At 43.3% G+C, this 23,364-nt stretch overlaps 1 protein-coding gene across 1 annotated transcript in view; it reads left to right on the top strand.

Annotated features, from left to right (window-relative positions):
* Window positions 1–21,285, top strand: part of LOC113407262 (sorting nexin-7-like) — a 62,997-nt gene extending 41,712 nt beyond the window's left edge. Inside the window, exons 8-9 of the mRNA XM_026655568.1 lie at window positions 13,384–13,536; window positions 20,913–21,285. Of these exons, the coding sequence (XP_026511353.1) occupies window positions 13,384–13,536; window positions 20,913–20,993 (234 nt within the window). The 3' untranslated portion in view covers window positions 20,994–21,285. The remainder of the gene's footprint in view (window positions 1–13,383; window positions 13,537–20,912) is intronic.
* The last annotated feature ends 2,079 nt before the right edge of the window (window positions 21,286–23,364 follow it).

The following is a 23,364-nucleotide window of genomic DNA, read 5'->3' as shown; positions in this document are numbered from 1 at the left end:
TCCAGGATTTCACCCATGACATGTGAAAGCTAAGGTTCATACAGTGTTCCCTAAAATGCACGATATGTCTGTCTTATTTTGTGGCCATATAGTTAAATATACAAACAATAATATAATAAATCATGTGCATACGAAAAGGGGGAGAAAATTGTTTCATATGTGTAGTGTGCCTGTGAACCTTGCTGTAGGAATGCTAATTTCAGCAGTTTTAGCACTGATAATTTGGGTTTGTTTAGTTTTTGTAAATCTATTGTGCTGTCTTTGTATTTGCATTAGGTTTTGTTTTTTAATTTGATAAATTATGAATTTCATCTTATACTCTCACACCTCTTTCTAATCTTGCAATATGACAAATAATACTCTCCTCTCACCCTCCACCTCTTCCCCAGAAATCTCTTGCAGTAGTCACTGAGGGGAAAAAGTGAGTGTCATAGCTATACATTATGTCTGTTATTTAAAGTCCTGATTTTTATGGATGTGTTTAAGCAATCTCATTCTGAGTCTCATTGATCGCTCCTGTGAGTAAAGTTAAGCATGTGTGTAAGTGTTTTCAGGATCAGGTCCTTGAGTACATGAGTACCCCTGTTAGGTTTACTACTTCAGTGCATAAATATTGGTAGGCTTGGGGTCTTATATGTATGTTTAGAGAACTCTTGAAATGCCTGTTCTTCTCTTTTCATTTTTTTATAGATATACCAGTCATTTTTACATTTTTAATTCAACTTTGCAGAAAATCATTTTTAGGAAGTACATTAGTCTTTTTTATAATTAAATTTAATTGTGGTAAGTGAATTGTTTTAAGTGTTCCATCATTCTCTCACTTCAGTTTTTTACTTTGTTGTATAATGTCTGTATTTGCTTCAGTTTATTACTGTGTATTTCATTCAGCTATACAAATGCTTTCGTGTAATTTAAAGGGCTTGACTAATTCAAACTGAACTCTAACCATTTTAATCTTTCATTCCTTAATGTATGGCTTTCTGGTAAAACTCTGATTTGTTCTGAAGTATTTCATTTAGTTATGTAGTTGGCTTCTGTGTTCCACTGGCAAATAGGCAGTTACCAGCCACAACAGTTTTAGTTCCATCTTTCAGTAAGAGGTGGAATTGAGGCATTAGATGAGGAAGTCACCTTGATCACCTGGTCCATCAGCCCTCACAGAGAGAGCGCCGATCACAACACATCATTTGTGTTGTTCTAGCCAGTCCTTCAGCCATCCGCTGGCCAGAATGTCAGTGGCACCGGACACCCGATCAGCATAGGGTACTGCAGCCCAGAACCCCTAAGTGATCCACCAGCCTGAGCCTCCCCAATAGCTTGGATTACAGGCGCGTGCCACCACGCTTGACCGGATGAGGAAGTAGGGATAGAAAAATGTTAAACCTGTTGGGACAAGATTGAGCAGAGGGAACGAGGAACCCTACAGGAATAGCATAATATGGCTGTGTCCCATCCTGTGCTCAGTTGCACTACATGTACCTATGCTGGTGTTTTGAATTTTTTCATTGCATGATGAAAAAACACATTGATCCACCTTGCATTGCAACAAAATACAGGATACAGTGGGTGTTCTGTTCTGGTAGGAGAACAGAGCTTTAGGAACAGTCTGAAAAATATGTTTAGCTTCCAGGGCCTAAAATCTTAAGACTTGCATTATTTTAAAAAACCTCTAATTCACAAGAGAGAGCATGTAACCCCGCTGTCGGTTGGGAACTTGGTGTCCTCCAGAATCCTAGTTTTATTTGTAGAATTTACAGATGTTGGCAGTTGTCCCTATCATGCCCTCTAATGTAACACAGCCTTGTTCTGGAGAGATGACCTCAGTCTTTGTACCGATGTAATTCCTGGCCTCTTTCCTGGAATTGCTAACAAATGTGCTAATTAGTATACCTTGTTACTTGGTGAGGTGTTAGTTTGGCCTGAACTGACACCAGAAATTTACTTAGCCTAGACCATCAGATAACCATTAAATGATAGCTTTGTGGTTCTACTGTTCAGGTCTGGATTTGAACTAGTACCACAGGCTTTATAACTCCCTGACATTCCCTTTATTGTATTTGGGCTGTATATTTTACTTTAATACTAGGCTGGAAGGGTTTAATGTTAGTATGCAACATAAACCATTTTCTCTAATTCACATGCTACCCTTAAAGCTAAATAGAAATTCATGCAACTCTTGAATGAAATAAATGATTTTTTTTTTGAGAAATGCTGGGTCAGAAGAAAGCTATATCGTGTGTTTTATAATTGGGTTAGCTGAGTGTGTATTATGTATTCTTCAGTGTGTTGAGTGGTTTTGCTGTGGAAACTTGTAGTTCAAATAAAGGCTTTGTTGTTGGGAGTAACCATTGCTTCTTCTTCGAGTGCTTGCTCATATCCATTCCAGTTAGGTGTGTGCGCGCCGCGTGCACGATCGTCGGAAGATTTTTACCCTAGCAACACCCGGTGGGTCGGCTGTGGAGCCCCCTAGAGTGGCGCCGTTATGGCGCTGGATATATACCCCAGCCGACCCAGCGCCCCCTCAGTTCCTTCTTACCGCCCCTGACGGTCGTTGGAACTGTGGAGCGCGGCTTAGCTGATCTCCACACTCCCTAGCTTTCATTGTTCTTGTTGTATTTAGTTATATAGATAGTTGTTCAAGTTAGTTAGTAGTTAGTGTATAGTGTATATATATATAGTTGTAAGTTGTTATCGGGGGTTTAGGGGGTGTTTTTCCCCCTTTTCCCCCCGGCGCACAGCCGGGCCCATGCCCAAGGCTCCTGGCTTTAAGCCGTGCGCGTCCTGCGGGAAGCACATGCCAACTAGCGACCCGCATAGCTCCTGCTTGAAGTGCCTGGGAGAGACTCATCCAGCAGATAAGTGCCCTATCTGCAAGGCCTTCAAGCCAAGGACAAGGAAGGAGCGGGACTTTAGGCTCCGACAGCTCCTCATGGAGGCGGCTCTGAGTCCAGATCCTCCCTCGGCGCGCCCTGTCCCGGCACCGAGCGCTTCGGTGCGCAGCGCCCCGGCGGGCTCGACCGGTGCGACAGAAAACACTGTTCGGCACCGACCGACGTCGGCACCGCGCCCGCCCAAAGAGCCTCGGCACCGATCCATCTCTCCGGGCCATAAGAAGACCGCTAAGACACGGGACGTTGTTGCCGCGAAGGTACCGGCTCCCCCGGTGCCGGGGGTAGAGCCGCGTCCGCAGCTGGACCGCCAAAGACAGGCGGCCACACCGTCGACTCCGGCACCGAGGCCGTTGAGTCCGGTGCGGACTGTTTCACCACCAAGGCTGGTGGTGGAACCTTGTCTCCCTTCCACCCCGGAGACCTTCGCTACCGCGAGAGACCTGATCGCCCTCACTGAGCCGGCGCCGTCGCAACTCCCGGCACCGGTAGAGCCACGTGTGCTGCAGTCCAGAGGGAAACCTGCCCTGGTGCGCCCACCATCGCCACCACAAGTCTCTCGGCACCGCTCCAGATCCCGAAGCAGGTCCCGACGCCGCTCGGAGTCCCGGCGCCGAGTGTCACCTCGGCACCGGTCGTACTCGCGGCCCAGATCTTCCTCGCGGCGCCGCTCAACATCCCGGCACCGCCGTGACGACCGGCACCGATCGGGGTCGAGGCGCAGCTCCCGGCACCGGTATGAGCGCCACTCGGGCTCGAGAGGCCGCTCCCGGTACCACGCCTCCTCCAGATCGTCGTCACGTTCCAGATCGGGATCCCGGCACCGGAGGGACTATCGGCACCGGTCCAGGTCCCGGCACCGTTCGCCGGAACAACGCAGGGACAGGTCCCCTTACGGTCAGCACCGATCGGCACCGTACCATCCGGTGCCGACGGCATCGGGTTCGGCACCGCCGTGGCCGTCGAGATCGGCGTCCCGGTCATCTGAGACGGTGGAGCCCGGCCACCTGCAGGAGACCGAGGACCCGATGCAAGGACCTGCGCATTGGTCCTTTTGGACTCCTTGGGCCTACCACCAAGCACAAGGAACTCCCCTGTCGGCTTCCCGCTCTGGCCGTTCGGACACCAGGGCCCCAGAGTCTACCATCTCCCGCCCTCCTCCAAGGGACGTGGAGGCTCCAGTGCCCGCACCTGCAGAGGCCCCTGACCAGGGGGCAGGAGATGCCCAACACCAGGAACACCTGGAGCAGGACCAACCATTGGACCCCTTGCCACCGGGGGCATCTTCCTCGTCCTCTCCTGATGAGGCCGTAGCGGGCACGTCGTCCATCGGGCCGCCCCCGATAGACCTTCGGGCCCATCAGGACCTGCTGCGGCGCATGGCTCGCAATCTGGACCTCCAGGTGGAGGAGGTTGCGGAGGTCCATGACCCGATAGTGCAGATCATCTCAGCGGATGCTCCATCCAGGGTGGCATTACCGCTGGTCCGCACCATCCAGGCCAACGCCACTACTATCTGGCAGACCCCGGCCTCTATTCCGCCCACGGCCAGAGGGGTTGAGAGAAAATACTTTGTCCCATCCAGGGAACATGAGTATCTGTACATTCACCCCCAACCGTGCTCACTGGTGGTTTCCTCAGTGAATGCACGGGAGCGCCATGGCCAGCAGGCCGCTGCGCCCAAGTCGAAGGACGCTAAGCGCTTCGATTTGTTCGGACGCAAGGTGTATTCGGCTGGCGGACTGCAATTGCGGGCAGCGAACCAGCAGGCGCTCCTGAGCCGCTATGGCTTCAATATGTGGTCCTCGATGGGGAAATTTAAAGAACTGGTTCCCCAGGACTCGAGGGACGAGTTTGGGGCCCTGGTAGAGGAGGGCAAGCGGGTGGCATGCACCTCCCTACAGGCGTCCCTTGATATAGCGGACTCGGCCGCTAGGACCCTGGCTTCCGGGATAGCAATGCGCCGAATCTCCTGGCTCCAGGTGTCGGGCTTGCCTCCGGAACTGCAGCAGACCCTGCAGGACCTACCGTTCGAGGGACAGGACCTCTTTTCAGAGAAAACAGACTCGAGGCTCCAAAACCTTAAGGACTCTCGAACAATGATGCGCTCCCTGGGGATGCATGTCCCAGGGCCTCAGCGCAGGCCCTTCAGGCCGCAGCCTCAGCGGTTCTACCCTCCCCCGCCTCGTCCAAGACAGGACTTTGCTAGGAGGCGGGGTCGAGGTGGTAGGCGAAGGTCGACCGGCCCTCAACCCGGTCAAAACCAGGGCCAACCTAGGCCACCTTCTGGGCCTAGGCAAGCCTTTTGAAGGTGCGGTCGAGGACGGCACCTTAGCCACTTTCCAGGATCCGGTTCCCCCCTTCCGGGATCGCCTCTCCCGTTTCCACCGTGCTTGGTCCCGTATAACCTCGGACCGTTGGGTCCTTCGCACGGTGGAGAGGGGATACGCCCTCCAGTTTTCCTCGCCCCCCCCCCTCCCCCTCCCCCTCCCCGTCCCTCTTCAGGGACCCTTCTCACGAGCAACTCCTTACACAGGAGGTTTTTGGGCTCCTCGCTATGGGGGCCATAGAGGAGGTTCCTTCGGAGCTAAGGGGCAGGGGGTTTTACTCCCGCTACTTCCTGATACCCAAGTCAAAAGGGGGTCTACGGCCCATCTTAGACTTACGCGGACTCAACAAATTCATAGTAAAGTTGAAGTTCCGCATGGTGTCATTGGGGACCATTATCCCTTCACTGGATCCTGGAGACTGGTTCGCCGCCCTCGACATGAAGGACGCTTACTTTCACATAGCAATTTATCCGCCCCACAGACGTTTCCTGCGATTCGTGGTAAACAGGGTACACTACCAATTCGCAGTCCTTCCCTTCGGCTTGTCCTCGGCTCCCAGGGTGTTCACAAAGTGCCTGACAGTCGTCGCGGCCTTCCTTCGTCGACAAGGGATACAGCTGTTCCCGTACTTGGACGACTGGCTGGTACGCGGCCGCACCAGAGGCCAAGTGCAGGCTCATGTCCACATAGTGACAAACACTTTCCACGAGCTGGGCATTCTACTCAACAGAGAGAAGTCCACTCTAGTACCAACTCAGAGGATAGAGTTCATTGGAGCAATCCTCGACTCCAGACATGCCCGAGCCGCACTGCCAGACAGCCGATTTCATACCATCTTAAGCGTCATTCAACGTCTCAGGGCCTTTCCAATTACCACCATAAGAACATGCCTTGTCCTTCTGGGCCACATGGCCTCGTGTACATACGTAACCAGGCACGCCAGACTGCGACTTCGCCCACTGCAGGCTTGGGTGTCATCGGTCTACCGTCCTCACCGAGACGACCTGAACATGGTGGTCACGGTTCCGGCCTCGGTCTTGGCCTCTCTTGCCTGGTGGACGGATCGCACAGCGGTCTGTGCAGGAGTACCCTTTCACGCCCCGCAGCCCTCCCTCCACCTAGTTACGGACGCCTCATCTCTAGGCTGGGGCGCTCACCTGGGGGAGCACCATACCCAAGGCCTATGGTCCGCGTCCCAACTAGCCCTGCACATCAACGTCCGAGAGTTGATGGCGGTGCGCCTGGCTTGCCAGGCTTTCCTCAACTTCCTACAGGGCCGTTGCGTGCTGATTCTCACCGACAACACCACGGCCATGTTTTACATCAACAAGCAAGGCGGAGCTCGCTCATCTCCCCTATGCCAAGAGGCCATTCGCCTGTGGGAATTCTGCATCGCCCACTCGATTCATCTCACGGCGTCATTCCTTCCTGGAGTCCAGAATACGCTGGCGGACCATCTCAGCAGGTCCTTCCAGACGCACGAGTGGTCGATTCGCCCGGACATCATTTATTCCGTCTTCCAAAGGTGGGGGTTTCCCCAGATCGACCTGTTCGCGTCTCGGGCCAACAGGAAGTGCCAGGCATTCTGCTCCCTACACGGGCGAGCCCCGGGCTCTCGGTCAGACGCCTTCCTCATGGCATGGAAAGACCATCTGTTCTACGCCTTTCCTCCATTCCCGCTCGTCCACAGGGTGCTGCTCAAGATCCGCAGGGACCATGCACGAGTAATTCTAGTCGCTCCCGCTTGGCCGAGACAGCACTGGTACACCACACTGCTGGAGCTGTCAGTACAGAGGCCCATCACGCTCCCCTTGACTCCGGATCTCCTCTCTCAGGACCACGGCCGGCTGTGTCACCCCGACCTGAAGTCACTCCACCTCACGGCGTGGATGCTTCATGGTTGAGTCGGACAGAGCGGCAATGCTCCCAGGCCGTCCAACAGGTCCTGCTGGGAAGTAGAAAGCCCTCTACGCGGACCACTTATTTAGCCAAGTGGAAGAGGTTTTCCTGTTGGTGTGAGCAACGAGCTACGTCTCCCGCGCAGGCTCCTATCCCCTTGATACTGGAATACCTTCTGTCCCTAAGACAGCAAGGCTTGGCGACATCCTCAATTAGGGTTCACCTCGCCGCCATTTCCGCTTTCCACCCAGGAGAACTCACATCCTCGGTCTTCTCTAACCCGATGGTCGTTAGATTCCTCAAGGGCTTGGACCGGCTGTACCCACAGCAGCGACAGCCGGTTCCGACGTGGAACCTCAACCTCGTCCTCTCCAGGCTCACAGGGCCTCCGTTTGAGCCATTGGCGACCTGCTCACTCCTGTACTTATCCTGGAAGACAGCCTTCCTCGTAGCCATCACCTCAGCACGACGCGTCTCGGAACTCAGGGCACTGACATCCGAGCCCCCTTACACGGTGTTCCACAAGGACAAGGTGCAGCTTCGCCCCCACCCTGCCTTTCTTCCGAAGGTGGTGTCACCTTTCCACGTAAACCAGGATATATTTCTCCCGGTCTTCCACCCGAAACCGCACGCTACTCGTCAAGACCAGCGTTTACATTCTTTGGACGTTCGCAGGGCCCTGGCTTTCTATATTGACCGTACAAAGCCATTTAGGAAGACGACACAACTCTTCGTTGCGGTGGCCGACCGGATGAAAGGATCACCGGTCTCTTCACAGTGCCTGTCCTCTTGGATTACATCCTGCATTCGTGCTTGCTACGACCTGGCCGGTATACCGACGCCACGTCTCACTGCTCATTCCACGAGGGCCCAGGCCTCCTCGACTGCCTTTCTGGCTCAAGTACCAATCCAGGACATTTGTAAAGCTGCAGTGTGGTCTTCGGTCCACACATTTGCTACTCACTATGCGCTGGTGCAACAATCCAGAGACGATGCTGCTTTCGGGTCAGCGGTTCTGCACACAGCAATGTCTCACTCCGACCCCGCCTCCTAGGTGGGGCTTGGGAGTCACCTAACTGCAATGGATATGAGCAAGCACTCGAAGAAGAAGAGACGGTTACTCACCGTTGTAACTGTTGTTCTTCGAGATGTGTTGCTCATATCCATTCCAAACCCGCCCCCCTTTCCCACTGTCGGAGTAGCCGGCAAGAAGGAACTGAGGGGGCGCTGGGTCGGCTGGGGTATATATCCAGCGCCATAACGGCGCCACTCTAGGGGGCTCCACAGCCGACCCACCGGGTGTTGCTAGGGTAAAAATCTTCCGACGATCGTGCACGCGGCGCGCACACACCTAACTGGAATGGATATGAGCAACACATCTCGAAGAACAACAGTTACAACGGTGAGTAACCGTCTCTTTGTACAGTGAACTAACTTTCTCCCCTGGCCATAGTCTGGAATATGAGTTCTTGGTGAATAATGCAATGTCTGTTTAACTCTATGGTTTTCTGCTGGGATCACTCTGTAAGAGACTTAAGCTATCAAACTACTTGCTTCAGTAAGGCTGGCAAAACAAAATATGTGCATAGCCAAGTTTTATTGTGAGGATATATTATAACAGGAAGAAAGTATCTTGTAGATCGGTACCATACTATGTGCATGTTACTGTTTAGAGACCAGGCCTTTATTCCCTGGTTTCTACTGTCATGGCTGGCTTGTTTGGCTTCAGAATTTGTCTGCTAAAGTGAGTGGTGGTTCTTGGTTTATTTTCTGGTATGTTTCAAATAGATTCTAAGCTTCGTAGTCAAAATGATCAAATGGAACATACTGCCTTAAGGTCTAAATTCTGGCCTTGACACACTTGCAGCTCCGACTCTCCCATGGACTTCACTGGAAGATGTGTATGCTGCATATCTGGAGGCAGAATATAGCCCTAAGGGTAGGTCCTCACTGCAAAAAAAGAGTGTGTTCTTAGCCAGTGTTTAGCTGGCTCGGGTTAAAATACCAGTGAAGATATGGCAACTCTGCTTTTAACTTGGGTTAGCAGCTTAAGTTAAAGCCTAGTAGTGGCCTGGGGTTGAACTTGAGCTACTAACCCGAGTTAAAAGTTGAATTTCTGTGTCTTCACTGCTGTGAAGTTAATGCAAGTTAGCAAACTTGATTTAAGAACACGCCTTTTATTTGAAGTGAAGACTGCATATGTATTACTGCAAGAATATTCAACATGCATTCCTAGAAAGTGCCACACAAGTAAAGGTATGTCATCAGCCACAGATAGCCAGGACAGCCTAAGCTGCTGCACCTAAAACTAGTAGTTTTGGAAGGATTTTATTTAAATTGTTAGTCGTCAGTAAACTATGTTTTCAACTGACACACACAAATTGATGGAAAAAAATGCTCATTAATAGAGTTGGCGAGTGCAGTTCCCCCCCCACGCACACACCTAGTGCCTGCAGGGATGTGGTATCCTGGGGCCTCGGCTGGGCAGGAAGCCCCTTGCAACGCTACTGTCACGGCCCCATTCACTCACTCACCAGCTGGGAGTTGCAGGGGCCATCCACCACCCCTGGGCTGGAACCATTCAGCAGTGGATTGGCCTCCCTGTGGCTGGGGGTCTCTGCTCTGCCCAGCCAGGACTACTGCAGCCTCCCACAGGGATGTGGTACCTCAGGCCCCTTGGCCACACAAGGATCCTCACGCTGCCCTGCGGTCGCAGCCACACTCATTCACTGGCTTGGGAGTGCAGGGGGCCATCTGCCATCCCTGGGCCAGAGCCACTCAGTAGTGGGGTGGCCTCTCAGCACCCTATTTTGTACCCTACAGTAACATCCCCCAGCACACTCCTATTACCAATCCTGATTGTAAAGACTAAAGATTTGCTGATTTGTGCCACCAATCCCGGTGCAGCCTCAGTGAAACCAGGATGTCTCAGAACAATGTGTGATAAACAGCCTCTATCTTCCACCAACAAAACTCCAGCTTTGGACCAGTCTGTTCTGTGATGCCTAGGACTGGAGATGAAGCCGCAGCTCTACATTCCCTGCTTTGTGGCTTTACGTTTTGAGATCACTACATACAGCTTCTGCTGTCATTGAACAGTTACTATCTGACATCTCTTTCAACTGTGAAAATTCAGACTGATAAAAATAAAAAAAAAGCTTAAAACCCATAATTTCATATAACTGAGAAAATTAAAATAGATACAAATAAAAAATGCTTAAAAATAAAAATAGATATTATCTCTTGAAATTACAAACAAACAAATAAAAAATTAACTGAGTTCTGCCCAGCCTATTTATGAGATAGAAAATTCATTTTTCATGTATGGTGCCCAGTTCATTCAACTGTCTTCCCGTAATGCAACCACCAATTAAAAATATGTGGTATTTTGAAGAGAGAAAAAAAGGGGGGCGTAGGGGGTTTGGCATTCTACCTACATTTTAATTTCTAAGGAAGTCTGCTTTAGTGTTTTTGAAAAACACAATTAGATCATACAGGGTGTGGCCAAGAGAGTAATTTTGGTTCCTTGAGCTTCACCACATATTGAAGTTTTGGAAGCAAGGCTATTAACTGACTGTGGTCTTGTGTTTTATGTCATGCTGCTGATGATGTATAGAATTACTGCTGTTCATTATTTGAACAGGGTGGATGTTCAGTCCTTTAGAACTATTATTTATGTATTGGTGTTGGCTGGGTATTTAGTGAGTCATGAACCAAGAGGAGCCTGGGGAGGAGGATCCAATCTCCAGCATAGGAGACTGGATCTAATTAAGTACATTTATCTCAAGTATAAATATCGGAATGGGGAAAGGAAGTGATTAAAGGTGCTGTGGAAGGGGAAATGGCTGGTAAGGCTTAGTGATGTCAATATCCTTTCAGAAGATGTTCCTTCCAGGAGTTTATGGCTGCTATGAGTGGCGATATGGTTCTACTCCTATAGCTTGCCCCACTGTGGATCTACTTTTGAGTTGAGATTGGAGGTCAGAAAGGTGAGGATTATACTTGTATACACATACCAACCTTTATGTTCTACAGTTTGGTCCTGGGCGGCTCCTATCCATCAGGAAGAAGGACCTGTTTTGATGGTCTGGTCTCCGAGACAGAACTTGATAGATTCCAGATGATGATAGGGAATGCGCTGTATTCCCAGCAAAATGATGGATTGATTGGTCTGTAGAATCATGTCCATGACTATTGATACAATAGCTCTAGATGTCCTCTTTATGGCATTGCCTCACAGATCATCTTGTTTTTACTGATTATTTGAGATGGTTGAAGCAAGAGGCGAAATCATGAGAGCATTGATGGTAGCAGCCTCATAATGTGCCCAACCATTTGTATCATAAAGAACTGGTGAAGTGCATGCTGAAAATATATGGGAAGCAAAGAGAAATTTCCACATAGTCTTGTATAATGGAAATGTTCCAGGTAGTGGGCTGCTTGACTAATTCAGGTTGTCTCCGCTTGGTTACAGAGGCAGTATTTTTCTTACAGCAAGGGATTTTCATGTGCTACTTGCACCCACAGACATAGCACAGAGTCTTAGAATGGCAGATGCAGTCTCTTGGTCTGTGAGGGTTTCAAACAGGGTCACTTACTGAGGTTCTAAAGAAGTATGCTGTGCCGCAGGCACCACTTATATCAGAACAGTGTCCTTCATGGCTTGTTTAGAGTAGTGGGTGCACACCTCAAGCTCTCCATACTCTGTGGTGTGGTCTGAATTTTGATTCATACACATGCTGTGCATGTTAAATTACAGTTGAACCCTAATTATCTAAAGGCCTCAATGGTTATTGCAAACTATTGGAGGTTCAGATTAACAAGAGCTTTTGCCCTTTGAGCTTCTTAGCTTCAGGGGAATTATTCAACTTTACACTAATGGAGCTCTTGACCTGAGAACAGGGCAGAATGTTTGAGACACAGGATGTCTGATAAATGGGGTCTGCCTCATGAAGGGAACAGAAGGAGGTGGAGTTTCCCCCAGTACTGGCTGAAACTACCAGCTGCATTATTGGCAATATTTCTGCCTGACTTTCCCAGGTCCTTAGAGCACAGCTGAGTTTCAATCTTGCAGAATTGCAGCTAAGCCACTATAGAGCTGATCTTCATCTGTGCTCCTGCTAAATATAGAACATTGGCTCATTGGTGTCTACTGGGATAACTTGTATATTTGTTTTTCTTCAGTAAGTTCCTGTTACTGTGTTCAGTTTTCTCATTCTTGGCACTTCACTCATTGAAGAATCAGCAGAAAAAAATTCTATCAAGATAAGAACTTGCACCTAGTCTCTTAAACAAAACAAACCACCACCAACAAAAAATCCTTACTTCAGAAAAGAGTGTATATTACCAATGGTCATTGTGCAATCCCAGAATAGTAATTTGCTCCATGACTGTAGAAGATTTATCTGTTACCATATTTGCTGCCAGCCAGATTCATCATGCTTGATTCAGAAATTGCAATAGGTACAAAGGTAAGAGCAGTTATTGGAAGGGCTAGATGGCTCATTAGGTAGAGGACCTTATCCCATTAAATGTCTCATATTTCACCAGGCTCAACACTCAGTTTTGGCATCTATAGTAATTAGAAGAAACGATCTGCTCACCAGCCTGAAGGCTGCAGATCCAGGCTCCCTGAGAAGGCTTCTGCAGAAATGAAAAGTTAGCCTGCAGCAAAGACCTTTGTTTTAATTTTTTTTTCTCCCGCACTTATTAGTTCCTCAGTCAGATTGTAAGGTGCAATACATGAAAGTGGAAAGTTCCTGCATAAAAGTTACATTGCCTTCCCTCTGAATTGCCTTCCAGAGAAAATAGAGAACACAGCTGTGCGATAACATTAAAGACCCCAGCACAATTTTCTCAGATGGCCTCGCCAAATTCCAGTTTGGATAATTGCATTCTGCACCCCGCAGAGGTGTAGTGGTGGGTGTGGTTTTGTATTTTTTGGCAGGGAGGAAATCCATTTCTGTTAAGTGCAAATAATGTGGTACCAAAGACTAACTTTGCAATTGACAAGATTATTTTTGGTAACAGTTTAATTCTTGTCTTGATTTTTGTGTCATAGTAGTAGTTTAGAAATTGTATTGAGGTACTTGGTTTGTATAAAATCCAAGATTAACAACGAAGCACACGACTTTCTTCACCCTGAGTTTAATATTATGCTATGGTCTTGTATTCTGTTCAGCTTACTATACTATGACCACCAGGTTTCAAGCACATTTTAAATGACTGTCTCTAAATAACTTTAACTATTTAATATTTTTATTTAGCTTACAGAAGAGATTGGAAATCTTGAAGATAAAGTGGAATGTGCCAATAATGCTCTGAAAGCTGACTGGGATAGATGGAAACAAAACATGCAACATGATATGAAAACAGCATTTCTTAATGTGGCCGAAAATAATATCCACTATTATGAACAGGTAAAACACACATTTTTGTTTTATTTTTATAACTTTTTATTTATTTCAATTCCTCTTGGAAGTCAGTGCACTGTTTTTAAAAATAATTGTCTGTATCCTCATTTGAACATGTTAAGTTCAAATTCAATATTTTTGTCAAATTGGTGATTAATTGGCCAGTATACACAGTATGTATTTTACTTGAGCCCAAGCATGCTGATCCTAAGTTCATCATCAACAGAGGGCAGTCTTGTTTTACTAAGGACAAAAATTTGAACATATATTTTTTTTCTGTTCAGTGTGAGCTATAGTGTTTCAGTTGGGAAAACCTTTTACTGGGGCTGCATGAGGATGCTTCCCTGAAAACTCTCACTCATGTAAATGATTTTGTATAAAAGAAAACTAATTTTTTTTCTTTCATATTTACAAATTAACTGTATTCCCAGTACTTTATGAACTAGGAAAGATCTCTTATATCCTTCAAATTGCAAACAAGCAACAAAATCAACACAAAATAGCGATGATAAAATTTTGGGGAAATTACTGGGAGAATACATTATATACTTTAAAAAAAAATTAAGTCTACTAAAGCTGTGTCCTTTATATAATGGTGTACTACATTGGTACTTTACATAACTGAAGTCTCCCTTAATCTAGAAAGAAAGCAAACAGTGTCATCCCAAGACTTTTATCAGCAAATATGGTTTCTAATCGTCTTTGTTATGACCCCCTTTGACAAGTATATACACTTTCTGATTAAAGAGAGTGTATATAATTATTTATAAGGAGAACTAGAAAACATTTGACAAGGTTTGCGGAGTGTTTTGTGAAGCTTCTTCATGATCAAAAATGGTATTGTTCTCAGTGCACATTTTGTAAGAATCCTGGTAGGCTAGATATTTAAGTGTGCTTTTTTCATCTTTTTTTGGTTTGTTTTTTGTTTAAAAGCTTCTCTTTACTTTGAAAAATGTACTGCAGCCCAATAAACTATTTGTTAATTGGGAAAGAAAGAATTTGTTTCCTTTATTAATACAATTTTGATACTTTGCAATCTCCTTTTCCTGAGCTTTTTGTGGCTTACTCTGAATGGATGACTGTGTCCTGATTTTACAAATCATTGCAATGGAATGTAATTGAAAAGACAGAACTCATGATAATCAGGTCCACGTAATTAAAATATTGTCCGTGAGAAGCATGGACATTGACGATCTGCTGTTATATATTAAGATCAAAGTATTTGCTGAAATCAGACATTAAAGTTTTTTGGTATCCTCTTCTTTTTCAGTCAGTGACTTCTGACTACATCAAGAATATGTACAAATGTTAACCATGAAGGAATATGTTGTTAACTTATAGATAAATTGAGACACAGATACAGTCCCTGGATTCTCTTTCATGAAAAGAAATGGTCTTAGTTTAGTTAGAACTTTAATTTAAATATCAGAGGCCTTTACAAAACTGTCTGTATCAAGTACTATCAAACTGATACAGCTGAACAATTAGAGCGTTTTTAGGTAATTTCTTACAACGCTTTTTTTTATACAGAAATTTTTTGATTTGTTTGAGAAGTTTGGGTGCAATGAGGAGCATGTGGATATCTTGGGCATACAGGAATCTGTAAGCCACTTTTCCTCTCCTGTGAAGATGTCCTAGGAATGCACCACTGTTGGTGACCTGCAGATTTTTTTTTGAAATGGTTTGTGTACCCTTTTCTGCCTCATTATAATGCCTGAAAGAATTTATTTAGAGAGACGGATGGGGGTGCGGGTGGGGATTATATACAACATTTATAGCAAGTCCAAATCCAATCAGCATCCAGGTCCTCAAAACATTGAACCTAGTTCTTTCATCAAAAACAGGAAAGTCAGAACCGGGTATTTCTAATGCCAGAAACCAACAAAGAACTTAACAATAAAATTACCCTTACAGGCGTCTAGTATATGATTGAAGTGAAGAGTGCAAAACTTGCTTTTCTTTTAATCTTTAAGCATGTTGATAGTTGCAAAGCAGAAGTGCCTGAGCTTAATCTTTTGACATTTGGCACTTTTTTGATGTTACTAGTTGTGGAGTGTTGGTTTGTCCTGGCTAAAGAAAAAGTGTGGTGCAATGAAATACTCAGATCATTATATGTAATTACAAAATGTAAACTATTTAAAAATTTTCATCACTAAAATGGCTGGTCTAATGTAGAGAGATTTTTCTCCATTTGATGGAGATATTGAAACTATAACAGATATTTAAAAAATCTTTTATTACAGTAGTTTTATTCCTGAATTGTAACAAATCACTGTTTTTCTTTTAAGGAATTATATAGGTGGGATCAGTGGACAGAGCCCTGATCCTGCATTTGGAGTGATGCAGGCAGATTTCTCGCACCAATATGTATCTCCATTGACTTGAGCACAGGAGCCAACTAGGTATCATGTATTAGATTGCAGACCAGTTGCAAAATATTGGAAACATAAAGTTGTTTTTGTGTCCAAAAGGTGGAGTTTACAGCTGGGCAAGTCACCTATAGCTTAGAACTGATTATGGCTGATTGAAGAGTCAGTTAAATATTTTCTCATTCTGTACAAAAGTTCTTCACAGCCATACTGGAAAAAAATATATTTAGTAAAATAAAACAAGATACAAAAAAAGTCACTACACAACATTTTATTTTATGTTATTAATACATCTAAAATTCAAAGATCACATGATACAATTTAGTGAAAGCAAAGCAGATAACTGGAAGTACTGAATTCTGGCTTCAAAGAACTACTGCGATTACTCCTATTTGTTTTCTCACATGCTTTTTCTCACAATCTCTTCTAGTACCAACAAAATTAAAAACACATTAACAAAACTGCCACTCTCTTCTGCCATCAAAAGAAAAAGAGCCTTGGTAACCCATTTCTTCTGGAAAAGCCTGAGTAAAATGGCTGGGCTTTGCAACAAAATCTGAAGGCCAGAAAAATTTAGGCTTTGTGGAACCAAATGACTGTACGTCCCAGAGCTTGTGTTTTCCAGTGTGTGTTGGACACTCCATTGAGTGGAGGTAGAATTCTTTTCATAATGTACAATGACAAGTGATATTTAATTAATTTTGGCACTGAGAGAAATATTTTCCTTCAGCACGAATGAGCCTTTCTTTTAAAAGATAGCTTCTAATTTTACTTTTTTCATGTGTCAAACTACTGTAATCCTGTTCAGGCTTTGCAGATTAGTCAGAAGCAGAGCTAGTTTATCTTTGATAGGATAGTGAGATCCTTACCAGTACTAACATTGCTTGCTGTTCTCGGAGAATTTAAGTAATTTTCTGTGCTAATCTCTTATTTATTGATTCAAATTTATAAAAAAGTTTCTATCCACAACCCAATGTGCTGTACAGTCAAACACATACAAAAATGGGCCAAAAAAGCCACATACCTAACAAAGTAACTTCTCTCCATCTCCAAAACTTTATTCAACCTTCTCTTCCTAGGAAAAACCTTTGCAAAATGATTTGTAGTGCACCCTGAATGTCTTCATATTGACACATTTGGCTGGTCATATCCTTGCATAGCTATGTTAGCTGCACATGCACATGCTTCACCTCCTACCTTAGGCGCTCCACTTTATAAGCTTAACAAATGCTTTGTGTGTGATTTTTTTTTTTTTTTACTTTCCAAACTTAGTTAAATCAAAATCTGTTTTCCTCCAGAAGACAGGATACTCTCCTGTAAGAGGGCAATTTGGATGCCAGATTTCACCTTCCAATCTCCAGTCATTTCAGCTATAGGAATTAAAAGCAAAGCTCTTTTGTTTATAATAGGAAGTGGCTTTTTCCTACCCCTCTGTCTCCCTCACTCTTTTTTGTGCTCAGGAACTGCTGAACTGTACATGCTCAATCCTCTATAAAAAGAAATAGAAACTCAGCCTAGAAAACATCACCCCCCAAAAATGATTTTTTTAAGAATGTCATTAGCCACTGAAAATAGGGGGAATGGGAACGAAAACAATTATGCATCTTTAAATACTTCATGCTGCTCCTGCCATTATTATTGTGCATTCTATTTTTATATTTTATCGTGAATTAGACATGCAACTGTGCAGTATGGAGACCTTTTCAGTGTTGTTGCTAAAAATAATTCAATATAAATATATAACTCAGCAGTGCTCTAATGAAATACACATTAATTTTAGCTTTAAATAAAGTAGCGTTACTTAGGATCTTGTTGCTTCATTTTTGCATATTTAGCTTTTTGCTGTGATCTACAGTAGTTTTATGACTAATTGCATTCGAAATGACAAGCCTTATAAGTACAAATTAAATTTCCTATTAACATTTTTTTTCTGTCTTCCTGGTTGAAACCTGTTGATGATCCTTTATTTAGAATCTCCTTTTTCTCTCTACCAGAAGAACTAAATAAAATAAATCTAGAAGAATGGTTAAAGTACATATTTTTAAAGTAATGTGATTTTATGTAGTTCATGTTTCACAGTATAAAAAGCATGAGCCTACGGCATAGAGACCTAGTTTTGTGTTGGTTAATTATAAATCTTGTCAACTGTAGCACCACAGTGATGTCTGACAACAAAATGAGCCACAGTAATTCCTATATTTTGGGAAATGAATTTTTGTTACATAAATGAGAATAAATTAAAAATTGAACAACATACATAACTAAAAGATCTTTACATTTTTGCTTGAAAAGACTTCAGTGGACTGGTTCTGAAAAAAATGAGCAAATGTAGTGTAAATTAGTTTAAAAATCTGTTTTGTCTCAGTTTGCAGTGGTAATATGATGTCACTTTTATCTTCCAACCAACGCTGCTATTTTTTATTGAAGTTACTCAAATGTATGTACTGTGAAGTCTTTAGTCACATGGACAAAATCTAAAACAATTCAAAAAGCAGTGATCTAGTATCAAAAAAGACTTCAGTAAATAGCATTCAGCACACATCCTGACTGAGCACCCCTCTCAATCCCCAGAAAAAGTTTAGGAAAATAGATGTGCCTTGCAACATTCCATGAAAATAGATGTGCCTTGCAACATTCCATGAAGATAAGCCAGTCTTGGCACTGGTGAACCACGGTGGGGAAACAAATCCCAGAATCTAGGATCATCATTGGAAAGCACCTGGCAAGTAGCCACCCCCTGGTCATTTTACACCAAGAGGAAGCCTCCAACTCAAGTATCTCAGATATTCTCAGCTGCTGTGATATTGTACATGAGAGGGAGAGAGAATCTATAACAACTCCATTTATTAGGGACTTTACACAGAATGTCAAAACCAAACTTAATTTCCACCCATAAATCAACTGGCACCAACTGCTCCCCTTTAGCACTGTTTCTGCTGCTTCTCTCCTCGTATTCAGCACTCTTTCGCCATCTCAAAGTAACCTTTCCCCAATCTAGTCATTCAACACAGAAATGCAGCTCTTCACATGAATCCTATCTAACGGTTTCATTCCCCTCTCTCCTTTGAAATTGAGGTGCCTATCTCCAGAATGGAAATACAGGGTTACTGCTTGCCGCAGAGAAAGTGGGAATCAGTAAGGGACTTTGTCAGCAGGGAATGATCAAAAAAGGGTCAGAGGGACTCTGTACACAGGGGGTCTCTAGCACAAGGGATGATCTAAGCCACCTTGTGAATAAATACAAACCATAGAGTCACTGACATGTTCTGTAGTAACCAAGGATCCATACAGAATAAGGCTTCTAAATATTTTCTTTTGTTGCTCTCTTGGGCATTTCGATACTAACCCTTTATATCTTACAATGTCATTCTTTTGGGACCAGGTTTCCTTCATTTTTCATGAATCCATGATCCTGGTCCTTTGTGTTGTCATTCATCCATCCCCCTGCTTTGTCCTCCTGTGCTTCCCTGTGTCCCGGCCTTTGGGATTTTCTGTCGAGATTCCTTGTGACCTTTTCACCATCCCACCTACTTGCTTGCAGGTATCCAGGAATACCAAGACTTGGTCACTTTAGAAGAAAAAAAACAACCCTGAAAATCATGGAATCCAGGGCTTTTGTGACAATGACACATCTATCACTATTAATAAATAGAGATTTCTTGGCTAAATTTTGAAGGTTTTTCCTATAAATATGTCAGATAAGACAAAAGCTGTAACTTCACCTATCGACCTTTTCACTTCTGCTAAGCAATGATGAATGCTGTGTATTTTATTTTATTCAGGTATAGTAAACTACTGAAGCTTAAATAGCTTAGTTTTTCACACAAGGAACAATGCCATTTTCAGAGCAATTGGAATTAATATTAAGCTTGAATAGATGGAGCATGCTGTTCGGTATTTAATATGATAAATGCTTTTCCCTATAGATGTTCAGAAGACTTATTTAATATCAGTTTTGCAGATTCTTCTTGAAAAGATTGTGTACAGGAAGTAGTAATTAAGGTGTGTTACTCTTCTGTATTAACAGATATTTGGGTAAGAAAACTAAATTTCATGAAATCATGCACAATTTCATGTTTTCCTGTAGCATCAAAAGTGATAAAGCTACCACAACATAGTGGCAGCACTGAATGTTTTCACCTTTGTAATGGCTCACTCTAGGTGACAGAAACTTGGAAAGTTTGAAAGCTTTGGGAGGTGACTGACGGTGCACACAACAATCATTAATCATAGGTTTTCTCTGTGAACTGACATCTTAACATTCACCTGTAATTTAAAATGGTTTGCCAAGCAACTTTGTGTTCTGAGCTACAAACATTCATACAAATCAACTTGAGCCAAAAAGGATTTATCAAAGTAGTTTGATGCTAATATATATAATATTGGTTCCTAAAATGAAAAACTGTTCGCAAAATTAAAAATATGTTTTGCCATCAGGAGAGGTATATGTTTGTCCTAGAAAAGCTACATTTTTTCCCTCCTCCCTTTGATTCTATTCCTTAGTACACAGAAAAATCTGTGACTTTGAGTGTTTAGAAACAAATGGATTTGATTTAATTTAACTGAGAAAGGATATTAGATCTCCAAGTATGAATCCTTAGAGATTGCTAAGGAACTATAACCGACAGTTGATGTTGCAGTCCTTTTAATTTGATGCAGTCTATTTGGAAGATATCTTTGCCTGTATGTGAAGGGAGAGATTAAAGAAGAGCATAATTAATGGAAGACTTCTTACCGTGTCATCCCTTATGCTAATATGTACACTTGTGATGCTTGCAGTGTGCGCTTGTCATTATCCAAGAGTGATATTTATTTGTAGCTCAGCATGTTGGCTAACAGTATATCATTGATCTGTCTAGGAAACCATATTTATTACTCACTGTAACTCCTACCAGAAGCAGTTCGTGGTAGATATAGATGTAGATAGATATAGGTCTTTTCCTGTTTTCTCCTTAGCTACCAGTTTTACCAAAAATCCATATTCCTTATTCATAAGTATCTGTTTTCTTTAAGTGCCTTGCTACCTGGGAGTCCTTCCTGACATCTCAAACAGTGGATCTTCACTTGGGAGAAGATTCTGAAGATAAGCCTTGAACATATTTCCAATTGATCTTCCTCTTCAGTGCAGTTTCTGCCAACCAAAGAAGTGCTCTTTATATGAGATCAGATACATTATGAAATAAAACTGTAAGAATCAGTGACATCTGGAAAACCAGCCTATTGAAAACTCAGGTATTCTAGTGTCCTGACCTACATTTTTGGATCATGGTATATATTGCTATATATTGCTCAGTAATGATTTTACACATTTTATGCAAGTGCTTGCTTATAATTGTTTTCTTAAATATTGTGTAATTTGGATAAAAATATTTTAAATATGTAAAAAAAGCTCAATTTTAATAAAAAGTTTAATACAAAATTGGTTTTAATCCTCTTTCCTAGTCATTAAGAATTAAATTTTCCATTTTAGCTTGCTTTGTTGAATTTTATTTGTAAGATAAATTTCCCACATTTCGTAAAACTACATAACAATTTTCAGGTAGTTGATCATTATTTTTTTTTAACTGATTATGCTGGTGTCAGTCTATGGTGAAGTGGTAGCTAACTTTTATCACAAGTCTGGTTTTGACCATCCCTGATTCTCTACGAATGTAGATCAGTCTCCCTGAAATTTTCCATTATGATCTTATGTAGAATTTTTATGGAAGTTTTGAGCCAAGTTGACAGTACATCAAAAACTACTTGATTTAGAAATACTTTTATTTTTATATATTATATATAGATAGATAAATAGATGGGGAGGGCGTGATTTCTGGTAGCCTCAGAAAACTGGTGACTGACTTTCTAGAGGTGAAAGTAGTGAATTTAGTTATTAAGAGCGGTTTAGGCATATGTTGGGGATTTTGGTGTATATAGAATTTAATCCATACCAGCTAGATGTGAACTTCAAGTGTATTTCGGAGCTGTCTTGACACTAAAATCTGTGTAGACCTTGCAGTAACTAGAGAGGTGTGAATGGCTTGTCAAAAGATATTTGACACTCCAAATTAATTTGAGACATATTGTCTGATGTCCACCAAAAATAAGATCTTAGGGCAATGAAATAGTACTTGACACAACGCAATTGCATTCCACAATGCTTTATGTGGGACAGAGGAGCAATTCACATCAACATGTAATGTGAAAAGTTAAACAGATGCTCTATTAAATTAATACAACATTTAAAGAATTCAGATCCATTTGAAACTTACCAAGTAGTGAACTTGATGAGTTTATAAACCTGCATAACAACTTTACTTACTATGTATCTGTCATTCTCAGTATTTACGTGTCTATTAAGCACTTCTCTGTGGCCCTAGGTGCTTTTACAATATTAAAAAATATAATACAAAATGAAAAACTCACTGTATATGTAATGAACTAGCCATACAATAGTATAGCACTTGCTCACTTTGTTACCAAATCCTGCAGACACAATGAACTTGGTGAGACTTCTCACACATGGGTTTGCAAAATCAGGGCCCATCATGATGTATATTTATAATCTCATATTTGCCCATCCTGTAGTTCTTAACCCACTCCCTCCAAGAATACCTGAGGAGAAACATTAGCTTTATGGAAGATTAACAAATGCCAGGCTCTGGTGATCAAGAGGTAGACAGTGAGTAGTATAAATGAGGGGTCTTAATGGAGAATAAGCTGCCAGCAGACTGTCTTCCTCTCCTCTTTCCTCCCTCCACTCCTCTTCCTAGCCCCAAACTAAGGGATTTCTAGGGCAAAAACCTCTCTGATTACCACTGTCAGGATGCCTGTTCTTAAGTCCTTTGAGTTCAGCTGAAAACTTGCAGACAAGCAGTGAGTTTCCAGAAATCTAAGGAGCACTAGTATTATGTGCTGTCCATATGAAGCACTACTAAAAGGTCAGCTGCATTCTGCATCAGCTTCAGTTTCTGGGTTGGCTCAAGGTATGCCTCGTGGAGCAGCACACATTAGATTAATTATTGCTAGTCAAAAGCTTAAGCTGTTGATTGAAGTGCTTTATAAAATATTATGAAGACCAACAATGGTGTCATTTTTAGGCATCTTTTGGGAAAGGCATGAGCTTTGTCTGACCTCAGACACACACAATAGTGGGATTCCTGAAAGCTAAACTGCATCAGTGCTCAATATGCCAGTCAGAGCACAGCTCATGAAAGAGGTCTTTAACACAGCTTGGCCGTGTATAACACTGATGAAAGATTCAAAGCAAAAAATTAAATAGAATGTCAGTAATTTAAGCTCAAAAGAGAGGTAAGATGTGTGATCTCTGATTAACAGAAATGGATGAAGGCACAGAACCTTTTATGTGTTTTCAGCAATTAATTCTGCAAGTTCTGTTAGAATAACATTCAGGACGTTTCTTTATTGGGCATCACACAGCCACAAACCTAGATGAATCATAAAATTTCAGGGTTGGAAGGGACCT

Source organism: Terrapene carolina, unplaced genomic scaffold (genome assembly GCF_002925995.2).
Source record: "Terrapene carolina triunguis isolate 2854851 unplaced genomic scaffold, T_m_triunguis-2.0 Scaffold210, whole genome shotgun sequence".
In the NCBI taxonomy this organism is placed as follows: Eukaryota; Metazoa; Chordata; order Testudines; family Emydidae; genus Terrapene; species Terrapene triunguis.
Note: the sequence above shows the minus strand (reverse complement) of the source record. Positions and strands in the feature narration are given on the sequence as shown.